Source organism: Perissodus microlepis, chromosome 14, assembly GCF_051167445.1.
Source record: "Perissodus microlepis isolate ML-2025 ecotype Zambia chromosome 14, ASM5116744v1, whole genome shotgun sequence".
NCBI lineage: Eukaryota > Metazoa > Chordata > Actinopteri > Cichliformes > Cichlidae > Perissodus > Perissodus microlepis.
This window is the reverse complement of record NC_140474.1, coordinates 18,327,831-18,342,527: the sequence shown is the minus strand read 5'-3', so window position 1 is coordinate 18,342,527 and position 14,697 is coordinate 18,327,831. Positions and strand designations below refer to the sequence as shown.

The following is a 14,697-nucleotide window of genomic DNA, read 5'->3' as shown; positions in this document are numbered from 1 at the left end:
GCTGACGCACTTAGCACAAGGCTCAGCGTGTGATGACTATAAAATAAGCCGTCACTCAGACACAAAAGAGTGGCTTCCCACAGAGAAAGTCTAATCCTCTGATGGGCTTTGGATTAATGTTTGTCTGGCACAATCTCGAAATGTTCTACAAAAAAGAAAAAGAATCCCACAACATCTCCCTGGATGCTGCCGTTAGATCCCTGTCCCTAGATATCCCATGTCTTTGGGCATTTTATGGTAACTACCTGTGTTGTCCCAATGGCCTTGGGGAGCTGACCCTGCAGCTGAGGAATGTGTTTTTCAGCTTCCCGGATGTCTTTCAGTAGTTTAGGGGAGGGGTTTCTGCTGTACTCCTCCTTCATGGCCTGAATGGCAAGAAGGGGGAAATCGACACAAGAATAGTAATAGCAGGTCACTGTAGATTGCTTGAAAGTGGAAAAATGTCAAATATGTTGACATTTGTTTCCCATGCAAAAGGTAAAGAAAACGACTTCCTGCATTAAAATATATACTGCAGTATTTAAATAAACAATACACATACTACTTGACTCCTCTGTATGAATGTTCTGGTACAAGTGATCTTTTGATTTTCCAAAGAGAAAACACCACTCGTTTTAATAGTTCAATTTAACACAGCTGTGCATCAAAGAGGGCAAATCTTCTTTCTAATGCCCTTGCACTTGTTTGCTTTGCTCACCTCCAAGATGTCAGCTTTCTCATCCTGTGGGGATAAAAACCAAAGGAGAAGCTGAAAAAGATGCAAAACAGCGAATGTGCAATCTATCTCTCTCTCTATAATATATATATCATTTAAAATTAATAATAATAATAATAATAATAATAATAATAATAATAATAATAATATTTAATAATAGCAAAATATACACTTGCACATGTTTCACATATGTTATATAATTCTCTATTATATATAACAGAGATAGTGTCAGAGTTATATAGAAGTCATTTAGCCCCAGAGAAGATTTGAGCGGATGAGATTTAGAGATGTACAGACCAAGGGGAATAAGATAAAGAAGCATGACAAATTTGCGGAAAGTGGACAGGCAACAAAAAGGCAACAGAAGTAACTAATGTCTTTAGTACCCATGGTTGTTGAATAGGTAAGATGCTGTCCTGAGGACTGCAGGGGCGCTGTGGTGCTGGAGAGTTTGGAGAGGATAAGCTCATGTCTGGCTCTGCTTCGGGCAAAGGTATCTGGGCAAGCCCGGGGGGCCGGCCCAACACTGTGAGGGCCACATAGGAGCCCGCTAGAACACACACATAAAAACGAGAATTAGTCCCTTTTTGTAGGATTTATTTTTAAAATGTAACTTTTGTGAAAATGCAGAAAGAACAACTTACATTTAATGAGTTTCACCACTTCTGTGTGGTTAGAATGTGCAACATGGGTCCCATTAACCTGGAAGACAATAGTGGCCATATTCTAAGTACACAGCCTGACATTGCATTTTATTCCCAATAGTTTACTGAGTAGAAATACTGAGTGGCCAGAAGGTGGCAGCCTCGGTATTGGCCTTGGAGTAGAAAACGGTGACTTTCGCAGTGAAAAGACATAGTGGCAGAGGAACAGAATACCTTGATGATCCTGTCTCCTGTCTGAACACCTGCTCGCATCGCAGCCCCATCTGGTAAACACAAAGGGAAATAAGCAATTAACAACCAAAAGAGAGAGAAAAAGCAATGGAAGTGGAATAATAGAAAATAAGGAAGGAAACACAAAAAATGCTTCTTCATGATGCAGCAATGACATTTCTTCACAATGAATATGCCAAAAGTCTTTTGACAGACCATAAATACGTGACTATTTCAAGTGCTATTTTGAAAGACCATAACAGTGGTTATATTACAAGAAGGACCTGTTTCACAGCTCCACCCCAAACAAAGAGATTTAGGCATGAGACAGGTTATTATGAGAGGCAAGTCTGACTAAAGTCAGCAGAGTGCAGTTCAAATACTCTGCAAGCCGAAAATAGACTTTAGGTCTTCAGGTTTGTAGTAGTGAGGAAATTCAACTTGGGGTCAGGGAACAAAGAATATAACTCAGTCTGCTCAACTGTGGAGTAGGGGGGGAAAAGGGACTTATAACTATCTGTTTCAGTTTCACCACGTTGGGATGACATTTAAAGACACTATAGCTGCATTTTGTTTGCTTTTCAGTTTAAAATGCTGATACATTATTCACATGGAACTTAAAAAAAGAAAATGGGAAGCCATTCAGTGATAGTTAAGACACTCCCAAGCATTAATGAAAGTGCAAAAAAGAAAAAAGGTCTCGATTGGTTCCCTCCTCTGCAGTCTCCATCCACTGCTGTACAGACCTGCTAGTGTTTACTGTGACCTGATAAAAGCCCACATAATCCTCTACAGACAGTGTGAGACACTACTCGGGGTCACAGAAGCATCTTGACAAACTCATAACAAGACAACAGGATAAAGCAGAAGCTGCAACTACAAGTGAAACTTGTAGAAAGAGGAAATAGTTTACAGTCAACAACGTCACTAGTTTAAATAAATGCCAGAGTTGGTGATTTCTGGGGACCAATTACCACTCATATTGGCGAACTAACATGGCATACTGACGTGATAGTTTGATGTCATTGCATGATGACACAAGCACAAAATAAGGGGAGCTCACGGAAGGCTCAAACCGAAGGTGGTCAATGTGGTAACATTTTTCTCTTTTAAGTTTGAGAGTCAATCTTACCTTCTTTGACAAGCTGCACAAACACTGGATTGTCACCACTGACAGTGAGCCCAAAGCCATTTTCATCTTTCTGGATTATTACACATCGCTGGACCAGACCTGCAAGTGACAGACCGGAAAGAGAAAGATTTTCACAAGATCAGGAAGTTGAGTAAATTTTTAGTTCACCCAGTTTGTTCACTCTTAGCATGTAGGGTGACGGAATTCCACAATAATCACACTGGGAAGGTGATAAAAATCAGTCACTATAAACTTTACACTTTTTCCTCTGCCAAAGCATAAAGCTGAAGCTGTCTGTGTGTGAGGTAGCTCACTAGAAAGCTCTCCTTTTGTGTTTTTAAACGTCAAAATACAACAGTGGGCTCCACAGATAATGGCTCCATGGTGCCTTCTTAAATTTTTAATAGAGATTTGGTTTAGATATGTTGAATTATGTCAAAATTATGCAAGTTAGAAATATGAACATGCTGCCACAAACCCCAGAAAAAAAAAAAAGAAAACATATACAAGGTTCGAGCCACATGTAGACGGAGCTGGGGCATTGCTTCAGGAATGGAACTAATACACTCTGCGGGCCATTCTTTCCCTTGAGTGTCCCATTAGAATGCAGCTCCATCTGAATCTGCACGGGTGCAGTTTCCACATCAACTGTAAACAGTGTTGGGGAGTAATGGAATACATGTACCGCCGTTACGTATTTAAAATACAAAATATGAGTAACTGTATTCAGTTACCATTTAAAAAGGTGGTATTTAGAATACAGTTACTTTGTTGAAATAAATAGATTACACGGCAGTATTTTCCTGTTTCATATTGTCGCAGGTCAGGACTGTTTGGGTTTTGTTTGACAGCTATGTTCTGTTGTTCCAGGCGGCAGTGTTACGGTTGCTATGGTTACAGGATGACGCGATCTCTGCGACTGTGTTTCCTGGGTGAGAGCGCCTTTTTGTTGTTGTGCTAAGCTAATAGGCAGAATGCTATAGCCATAGCCCTAAAGAATGTAGCATCATGGGCAGTGTAGTCCGTACTGCAGGGAGAATGGACTGCCATACCTGTTATGTGTCTGTGAGTGCGAGGAGGGAGAAAAAGAGTGGAAAAGTACGAGCTGTCATCGAGCAGAAACGGGAGCTGGAAGCATGTTAATATAATAATGACCACTGCAGCCAAGAAGAGTGCCTGACGAGCCCAGTTGTAAGTAAGCTATTAAGACTCAACTGTACGCTGTGTTCGTGTTTTCCTCCGAAACAATAAGTTCCATTGGAGCAGCCTTTCAACGCCTCTCTCTGTCTCTCGCTAGCAAAGTTGACCCAGACAACAAAGTAAAGCTAGTTTTCGGCTACGAGCCCAACACGGAACCCGACGTATTAGCCAGAGGTCCCTTTACTACGGTTCGGAGCCTCGGACCTTCAGTAATAGTAATAAAATCACACAGCAATAGTACATTCATGTAGTTGTAAAAAGCATGATAATATATTAAGTAATCCAAAGTATTCAGAATACGTTACTCTCATTGAGTAACGTAAAGGAATACGTTACAAATACATTTTGGGGCATGTATTCTGTAATCTGTAGTGGAATACATTTTAAAAGTAACCTTCCAAACACTGACTGTAAATGGGTTGTGAAGCAGCTCGAAATTCTCATTCTGTGCTTTAAAGTCACCAAAGGACTTTAAAGCACTCAGTGCGCTTAGTTTATCAGCAAAGTGCGCGTTTGGGAACACTGTTGCGCTGACTTGGTTCAACATTACTTGGCAACAGGGAAAGTGAGGCAAGTTGCACTGGTGCATTTGTGACAGCTTCACCGCATCATACATGCCATGTCCATGAACTGACAGATTTCCTTGCTGAGCTCAAAAACTCTATTGAGAATTTTTCCCTAACTCAGCCAATGGACCTCTGTATGATAAGGAATGTCGGCAAACTCTGAATCTATTTCCCACATAAAAGACTGAAATTGACGGTGATTTAAACCTTTAGTTCGGATAAAATTTACGGTTTGCGTCACGGTGATCATTACATGCTCCATTTTTAGGACTTTACCACACAGCATTTCCTGGTGTATGATGCAGTGATATGCTGTTAACTCACCGGTACAGTTCTCCTGCATCTTTACTCGCATCCTGCCAACTAGTCCACTTTTTTTTCACCACACAACACCAGCGCTCCATCTGTTGTAAGTCCAACAAGTTTGTCCCAGGGCAGTTTCATGTCGGTTACACTTTGACATACGTTTCTGCTCAGGCTCACATTTGCCAAAATCTGCGTTTTGTCTGGACACAAGACGTCGCACACCTTCATCATGCAGCTCTTCAGAAACTCTCCCTCGGTAAATGGCTGGGCTGATTTGGCTATCTCCTCTGCTACAATAAAACTTGCCTTCACAACAGCTTCACTTTGTGATTTTGCTCTGGTGAAAAAAGTCTGCTGAAATGTCAGATTCTTCTTTAGCTCTTCTACTTTCTGTAGTTTCTGCTCTGCATTTAGGTTTTTCAGCTTATCCTGATGTTTTGTCTCGTAGTGCCGTCTTAAATTCCTTAATTACAGCCACATTAGCTCCACTAATAAGATACACAGGTTTACCGGTGTTCTGACAAAACGTCCTACTTTGGCAAAACGTCCTACCGTAAGTAGTTTATGCACATTTCTGCTGCGCTGCATTATGGGATCTGTAGTTTGTGTGTTATTAGCGCCTCATATCGCCGGGCCATGCATAACAATAATAATAAATCTATATAAAATGATCTCGCGGGCCAGATAAAATTGTCCGCCGGGCCAGATGTGGCCCGCGGGCCTTGAGTTTGACACATGTGCTATAGGCGGACTGTTTAACAAACAACAAAAGGATCACCTCTGGGGACCAGGGTAGCTTGGCTTAGAGTCCAACAGAGAGCCTCAAGCAGTCATACTGAGATACACATCACTGTTTTGCAAGGAGGCGCCATACACACATTCAATTCAGAGTAGTATCTGAGATTATACTGATACTTTAATATGAAGTTACCTTCATATAAGACAGTTTTGCAGACAATTAAAAGGCCACCCCCCCAGCCCCCCAATCTCAAAGCTACTATTATTACATCTGCCTTTAAAAATGTATTATCCATACTTGGATGAAGGGATTTTGTGCCCCATTACTTTCACTGAAACAGTCCCAAGACAGGACATCTTTGAAGCCAGTGTGGACATGAAATATGACCAATAAGGGTTTTACTGTGTAAATGCATAACACATCATAGACTTGGAAAAATATTATCCTGAAACATGAATGTATAGTTGCCCAGAACACAAACTATGCACAGTTAATACAGTTTGCTGAAAACACTACTGTGAGTTGACTTGTATCTGGAAGCGACAAGTTAGTGTCACAGAGATGGAGTGTAGAAGCTGTCTGGGTGTTACTCTGCTAATAATCTGGCACTCAGCATCAAAAAAACCAGGGGGATGATGACTGACTACAGGAGGCGCAGCGTGGACCCATCCCTGCTGCTCGCTAGATCAATACAGACTGCATCAAAGGGGTTTCCTTCTTTAATTTCATAGGAACATCGCGGAGGATCTCTCTTGGTCTCCCAACATAACAGCGACAGTTAAAAAAAGACCACCAGAGACAACATTTCCTGAGTGCGCTGCAGAGGAATCGCACAGAGGAAAAGCTGTTGGTAGCCTTTTACTGCTTTGCCATCGACAATGTACTGATGCACTGCATCACAGTGTGGTACACTAGCTGCTCGGCAGCAGACAGGAAAGCTGTGCAGAGGGTTATCAACACCATCCAGCGAGCCATCGGCTGCCCAATGTCTTCCCTAGAGGACATCTCCAGCACTCGCCGTCTCAGCAGGGCAAAGAAAACAATGAAAGACCCTCCCCACTCTGGACAGCACTTGTTCAACCTTCTGCCCTCAGGCAGTCAGTACAGGTGGACAAACATCCAGACAAACAGAGTTAAAACAGTGTCTTCCCTTATGCCTTCAAACCCCACAACTGCTGTAAATAAAGTCCAGTCATCATAAATATACAGACGTCTATGTCTGTCCTTTACACTTATTACAATTATTTTTAATGCCAGATTTATTTATTTTACATGCTTCAATTCTTTTAAAATGTTTTATCTAATGTCTTGCACTTTCTAATAGACAACGACAACAAAGGGTCCTTCTCATTATTATTACTATCATAATCATCATCAAGACTGGGTAGACAACAAACAAATAAAAATACCTATTTATAATACAGAACCCTATGCAAAAAAAGTTGGAACCATCATTAATAATTTAATTTAAATTAAACAGTACAAAGACAAAACATGACATTTATAAAAGGTACAACCATGATTGTTTTTTGTTTTTGTTTTTTTAAATAAATAAATGATTTAAATACAGTGTTAGTTAAAGTTTCCAAAGGCCTGGTACAGCAATAACAGAAGCTAGGTAAACCGGGTTTAAAAAAATACATTTAAGTTACTTAGAAACACTTTAGTAACATGACCTGCTAAGAAAAGAATCTGGATGTTAAACTGGTCTTTTCTACAGCCCCGACCAATTAGACAATTGAAAACATTTTAAATGGGAACTACAACAAAGGAAGCCCTGAACTATGAAATACCTGAATTTCTGAATCACACATGCTCGGAAAATGTTTCGCTTTTAAAAAAAAGCAATCAGTCGTCTCAGTTTACAAATGCTTAGAGATGTGTGTTTAAAAAAAAATGTCCTCTGTACTATAAGCTTCAAATTTGCTCATGTCTTTATTTACAAAACAACAGTTTCAACATATAATATTTTGTCTTTGCACTATTTTTCATTAAGTATGAGCTTCCACACCTCGGGGTCACTGAATTATCCTTTAGTTAGGACTATGCTTAATACATGTCTGCAAAACAAGCAGACATCCACCCGTTTCCCAGAATTGTTGAAAATGAGTTTCAAATCACTGCATTCTGTTTTTATTTACATTTTACACAGGGTCGCACCTTTCCTTGGAAACAGGTTACGTGTGAGGTCATTTCTGAAACTGAGCTGACGACTCTGTTTAAGTAGATGTTATCTCACAGGTTAGAAAGAGGAACGTTACTTTTCAGGTTCTTTGTGGAGCGATTTAGAAGAAATACAAGGGGAAGGTTATCTTTTATCTGGCCAGCACTTTGTCACAAGACAAAAGAAAACATTACGCAAAGTACACAAATGCTTAAATACATAATTGTAGTCTCATATTATTTAAACAAACAAACAAACAACAAAACGAGAAGACTCTATAACTACAACAAACTCTCTTAAATTGTCATTTCAACATTTTAAAGACTGAGAAAGGTATCCAGTGGTTTCTTGTCATCAAAAGGTAAGTCAATCGATAGGTACGTTGGGGGTTGGAGAATAGAAGGAACAGCAGCTAATATGTGGAGAGAGGTTAGAGGAGCCAAAAGCTCTGGGTTGGGGGGAAGGGTGTACAGAGAGAGGGTTAGGTATAGATGAAGGAGCGAGGAGGAAGGGAGGGGGAGAGGGCATGGGTGTCAAGGAAGCAGATGAAGCCATATGAATTCAAGAGCTGGTGTGAATTTGCCTCTAGATGCTTATCTCTCTCTCTCGCTCTCTCTCTCTCTCTGCTTTAAAGCATTTAAAATTCTTTGGTATTTATAAACCAGCTAATGCATAATTCAGAGATTCAACTTTAATGTAATCAGCACCCACCAATGATACGAAACTTACACTAGAGAATAAGGTGACCTTCTGTATTGTATCATCACCACAGTAACACAAAAGGAACCCAAGTAACAGCCCAGAGCATTAAAAAGGCAGAACAATTTCATTTCATTAAAAGCTGGAGTTTTAAGACTTTCAGTTCTCACTGATTTTTTTGTTGTCTTAACAAAAAAAAAAAAAAAAAAAGCTAAAGTTGCACCAGACCAGAAAAAGATAAGAGACAAAGATCTGTTTGTTTCAAAGTGAACAAACACGCCAAAGCTTTGTTGCATATGATAATAAGGGTTTACCTTTGTCAACTGTACCGTTCGGAGAGTTTAGACTATCTCAGCTCAAACTGGCATTTCTGACAGCTGCTTTAAGAATTTGTTTTGTCAATTCATTGCATGTGAGGCAAGCCACATGCAGTCAGTTGGCTGCAGTGACCACGTGTCTCTGTCTGTAAATGTACTCGTGTCAGTGTAGATGAAGTAACAAGCATGAAAGCAAAGTCGAAAGGATTTAAAAAGACCAGAGGGACACCCAAGTGGCTTTGTTTACATAGATTCTAATTAACATATCACTAAATCCAATGTTTGGTCCTTGTGATCATGTAGGCAGATCCTATACTTAAATTAGCTCATTCATTTGAAAAGTACAATAAAACTACATACCAAATGTTCACAAAAAGGTTGACTACTAGAAGCTATTGTACTGATCATAAAATAAAACGAAATAAATAAATAATCACTGTAAATATGTGTTGGCTGCCTATCTCTTAATAAATGCTATACTGATTTCCATTTTTAAAAGAGCAGATAAACAAGGAGTTGAATGTATCCCAGTTGAGCTGATGTCTTGGCAGTGATTATGAGGATAGTTTATTTTAATATCAGCCAGCATGGTCACATAAGTAAAACATCTATAGGCAATCTCACACCAGGAAGCGTGTACAAATGCAGCTGCCACACCAGCCATTCAAGCAGGAGCTTCTTACCACAGGACTCAGGCTTCCCCTCTGGTAGCACACTGCTGCTGCCACTCTTCTGCACCACCAGAGCTTCTGCTCACAGCCCCCACCACACAGAACGCAGAGCAGACAGCACACATTCACATACACATAAAGAAACAACACGAGGAAAGGAAACACAAAACAGGAAAGAGAAAATCATGAGGGAGAAATAAACATGGGAGATGAAAAATTAAACGCACAAATCGGCAGTTTAACAAAAAAATTAAAAAAAATTAAAAATGATTTGGATAGGCACTGAAAAAAGTGAAAGTAGCTGAAGATTAACTAGCTTGTTTTTTAGTACCTTTTTATTTTTAACTACCCACATATCTATAGATACTTACTGCAAATGTAATTATAGGGGCCACACGCTTTCAAAACTGAAAACCGCATTAAAATGATAAGCTCAAGTCTGATTTTATATTAAACATAGAAATAGTCCTGAAAATAAAGAAGGTTACAAAAGGCCAAGACTGCATCTGGCTTCTTTAATAAAAATTCTGCGCTAATAACACAATGGCCATAAAAGTGTAGCTGTACACTTAAACCTAGCATTCATTTAGGTCTGGTATATTCAATTTTGCCTCCAGTTTTATCGTGATGAATAAGCAGCTAGTGAAATTGCATGCAATTTTGGGTGTGTCTCCCCACCGCAGAGGGTGGTTTTATAAGTTGTGGCAAAGGGGATGATGCTAAAAATAATTCCAAAATCAAGTTTCCATCAACAGAAGAGAAACTTTTCTTAGGCCACCAATTAAAATAAGGAGGCTGACTTTTTCTTTTAAGCAAATAATCAGTTTTTCTGGGAAACAATGATCTAAAAAGTCCGTTTTAAAAAACATCTACAGTGTCTGCCTACTTCTGTATATCCTTAATAAACCCACACCACTTTGAAATTAGAGAAAAAAGGCACATATGGAGAAAATCTAGGAAAAGATTATTAGAGTTCATGCATCTTGCAAGCAAATAACAAAAGTACAAGCTGCGATACAGAACATGCAGACATGCAAAATTTCAGGACATAAATGTAACACTAGCAGAAAATAAAGATGTACAAAAAGTACATTTAAGAATGAGGTGCGTCTTGCTGGATTTGGTACATTTTGTTTAATCGCTACATAGCTAAACATCAAAGAAATGTATGCAAGAAGATTTTAGTCTGATGCCAGACAAAGACAAGCAGCAAAGCGCATGTCTTAACTGAGAGAACTCATCTTGTCTGTGTTTTGTTGCATCATTCACAGATAAGCCACTATGTGGTGCAGAGGATTTTCTTTTTTTGTTGTGAATACAGGAGCTTCAGTCATATCTCGAATCACACTCAACTGACTGCTGACAAATACCACCGGGACTGTCACCATATCAGACGAGTCTGTCTCTGAAACATAACAATTTCACCCTGCAATAAACTGGAAACTGGAGTGCATAATAAGCTCAGTGGCTTTTTGTGCCCTTCAAGTATGCATGCACACATGAGACCACCCAACCACTCAAGCATACAAAACCCACTTATTTATGTAAAACTGTGAGACACGTGAACATAATACACACACAGAGCTACTGATTTTTCACTCCATTAATCAAACAGTTCTCTGCTTATCGGCTTAACACTGGCAACATGTAATGAAACGTAAGCTTTCTGACAAACACTTGTAAAGCTGTAATGTCAACGTAACCATTAAAAACACATTATACTGTCTGTTAACTGAATTAACTCCCAAAAAGATGATTCAAACTCCCACTAATAATAAATTATTTTCATCCAATGACAAACAAACAGTTATCATAGATCACACCACACATGTGAAGACTGATGTAAAGCTGTCATTTTAAACTTATACAATAATCAAGCACAAAGCATAGAGCAAGACACAAACATGCCTTGAGCAAATCATCATGAGCACATTTGTTCTATGAGACAATTTGTGAGTGTCAGAGTTGGAGAGAAAAAAAGAAAAGGAGACTGTCAGACAGAAACACGTGAGGCAGTCGGTGAGGCATTCAAAGACCGAAGGAAGAAATGGAAACACGCACTGTCACGGACTGAAGCAGAGCGAGTAGGAAAACCACATTCAAGCATAGAAATGAAAGTACAAAGTTACCTGTAGGGTCAAACTCATTGGAGGGAAGGGAATTTCTTTCACTTTTGGGTTTCTTGTCTGGGGGGTGGTCTTTACTGAGAATGCTGCTGGTTCTATTGAAAGGGGAACAGATGAGTAAAAGGTAAACCAAGTGGTAGAACAGTACAAGACCAGCATTTGTCCAGTAAGAGCAATCACATACAACAATGCAGACTTTTACACATTGCATTGTTTTTACTGAAAAGGTCACTATAATGTATGCATGTCTTACATTACTGCTACAGAATAAGCCTGGCTTTCATGCAAGTAAAGACCCGGAGTAACCGCAGCAACAGTAAGAACCAACTACTGTCCTTTTTATTCTTGAGAATAAAATGCAGGAGGACCTCCTAGCGTATGAATCATGCCGAGTGTGTCTACTGTATAATGTGACACGCTGAGAGGAAGTGGAGGCGCTCTCCTGAGTGCCCAAAGAGCAAGGCCAGAGAAAGGACGCTTCTCAGTGGAGATACCACAAGGCCAGACTCCGGCTTGAACCTCGGGAGGCTATGTATGGCTGCCTCTGCCTATACTGGCCTCAACTGTGAAAGGCCACTGTTCTGTTCACAGTGAAAGGCAGCGATGGGCCGCCCTTAAAAGAGGGACCCCTTTGTCCGTCACTCTGTCTGTGTGTGTGTGTGTGTGTGTGTGTGTGTGTGTGTGTGTGTGTGCGCGCGCGCGCATGGGGGGCGGGGGGTTGGTCCACACTCTAAAGACTTCTGTATTAGAGCACACCAGGCCTAGTAAAATCTGCCTCATTTCCCTCATGCAGAGCTCTGTACATGTATGGGACTGGGTGGTGTGTTATGTCTGTGTTACCACAGGATTCCCTATTCATAAGGGTGTAAGTGTCAGCAATCCAATAAGATAAAGATTCTTACCTGTTTGCTTTCTTGGGAAACCTGCAAGATAAAACAGAATAACAGTTAGCATCCTACAGAAATCTGCTGGCAGACTGCTAATGTAATGCAGAGCACAAAAGCTGGGCTGCTTATTCCTGTTTGGAGAGTTAAAAAACGAAAAACAAGATGTCGTGCTGACAGTTTCTCATGAGACCCATATAGTAGTAAACATGATAATCCCGATCAAACATCGGAGTTCTTCAGCTGCAGATTAAAGCGTTTTCCAGGTCAAATGTCCTCTGCCTCTCAGATCTCATCTGTGTGCATGTGCTGTAATCTAGTTCTTCAGACATCATAGCTTCACTGTAATAATCATATCATAATCATACACAGGGCCTTCGAAGTGGCATGCTCATTGCCACAGAGTGCAGCAGTGATGAAATAATTAGGGGATATAGTCAGCACCATATTGGAAAACGCAATGTTTTCCAGGATACTCGAGATGTGCCTTTTTTCTTTGGCAGACAAAGCATGAAAGAAAATTTATAGGCTAGACAATTTAAAGAAATGCTACACTGTTAACAGCAGCTATAGGTGTTCATTCTCATGTTTAAGAGACAGCCTTAACAGAATCACCCAAGGCAAACAAGAGTCGGCTGGACCTTGCACTTTGTACAGTTTCTAAACCAAATTTTACTTCAGTACTCAAAGATAAGATATACATGCCAAAAATGTGTTTTAGCCTCTGAAAGTGATTAAAGAGAATCAAAGACAATCTATTCCAATGCAACGTGGCAAAGGTCACAGATTTTAATATTGATTTATTTTGTTTAACCTAGCAAAGTATCTTAAAACTCTTAGTGTTGGAGTTGATTATATGAGTGTCACTGCAACACCCGTCAGCACTCCAAGTTGGGGTCCACACAGTCAGTACTACTGATTTTTCTCCAGAAAGACTGAGCCAGAATTTGCCATTTTACATCATTTAGTATGAGAAACCACTTCAGCCAGCCCAAATTTAGACTCATTTTATTATTTTTAACTGAGAAGAAGTGGAAAAGATGGAAAAGATTGGTGTCTCACTGTGGAAATAATCACACAGCAGTGAAATCCATTTTCACCCTTTGCTGTAATACCCCAAAGTCTTTATTCAGGCTTGTACATATGTGCTGTATGCTACACTAAATGCTTGTGAAAATGTAAAAAGAGAAAAACAAGGGAAAATGCACAATATATGAATACAAATAATTACTCACTCTAAAATAATACTGTTCGGTAAAAAGGAGGTGTCATGACTTACTAGCCACATTAACTCCCTTTCTCCTTGTGACACTGTCTCATTCAGGGCCATGCAGGGGCAGCTGAATGGCCCGTTTATGAAAATGCCTCAGACTGTAATAAGTTCCAGAGCTTACAGCAGGGGGGGAAAAAAAACTAGTTTTAAGTAACCCATTCCCTAAGAAACCTCTGAATTGGAAGGATGGAAAAGTCAGCACACAAATACACACACTGTGAAATGCTACATGCAAATGCACAAGCTCGGAGACGGCAAAAATGAGTAGGCACATGTTTTTGGTTGATCGTATAGGAGCAAATGAAAGCATGACAGGGAAACCAAGAGGATGGATGACACATCAAGCTGTCTACAGTCACTGTAGACATGACTGTGCTGAATTATGCTTATAATAGTGCCTTTTGAAATAATGCTGTGGTTCCTCTTCATGAGGTCTTGCACTTGGTAAAACTTTTGAAGGGAACTGAAAAAACGTTTGTTCAGAAGGGCAACATCATTTTACGTCCTAAAAAAAGACATGAGTCAGAGCCAGCACAGTCTCTAGAAGAAATAAGAGAAACACCTAGCATGAAATCACTTGCCTATAAAATACATATAAAGACTTAGAAGAAGGACAAAGGTAGTTATGAACAAATATGCAAGAAATAGTACAAACAAGAGAGAAGTGGTAAAAGGAAGTAGTGGCACAGCAAGTTTTAAAAGGGACAACAAAACTTTGTATGTGCTATATGCTACACAAAAATGGGGGATCACTATGTAAGTTTAAGGATATCAAACAAACTAATATTCTTTAAATTATAGGTACTATTCTTAAATTGAGAAATATCCCGCTGCGCAGAATCCTGAAGCTGCCACACTTTTGGTTAAAGTTTGTGAAAACACACCACTTCAGAGCTTGACTGTTAAACATCCCTAGTTGCCTCTGGCAAGCAAATCCATACTACAACTAACCATTTAAAGGTCTGGGTTCTGTCATTTACAAACGAATGCTTCCAAAGTTATTATAAAAATAGATACAGGCTAAATTAAA

The 14,697-nt window shown here is 39.7% G+C and overlaps 1 protein-coding gene across 2 annotated transcripts in view; it reads right to left on the bottom strand.

Moving 5' to 3' along the window:
- arhgef12a (Rho guanine nucleotide exchange factor (GEF) 12a) overlaps nucleotides 1-14,697 on the bottom strand; it is a 42,261-nt gene that overhangs the window by 14,050 nt on the left and 13,514 nt on the right. The window contains exons 2-10 of one of the 2 annotated variants that reach the window (XM_084949760.1): nucleotides 12,413-12,433; nucleotides 11,514-11,605; nucleotides 9,397-9,462; nucleotides 2,723-2,821; nucleotides 1,594-1,643; nucleotides 1,360-1,417; nucleotides 1,102-1,265; nucleotides 698-721; nucleotides 246-365 (exon numbers count right to left, since the gene is read on the bottom strand). In XM_084949760.1, the coding sequence (XP_084805886.1) occupies nucleotides 246-365; nucleotides 698-721; nucleotides 1,102-1,265; nucleotides 1,360-1,417; nucleotides 1,594-1,643; nucleotides 2,723-2,821; nucleotides 9,397-9,462; nucleotides 11,514-11,605; nucleotides 12,413-12,433 (694 nt within the window). The remainder of the gene's footprint in view (nucleotides 1-245; nucleotides 366-697; nucleotides 722-1,101; nucleotides 1,266-1,359; nucleotides 1,418-1,593; nucleotides 1,644-2,722; nucleotides 2,822-9,396; nucleotides 9,463-11,513; nucleotides 11,606-12,412; nucleotides 12,434-14,697) is intronic. The other variant, XM_084949761.1, reaches the window with a different exon arrangement.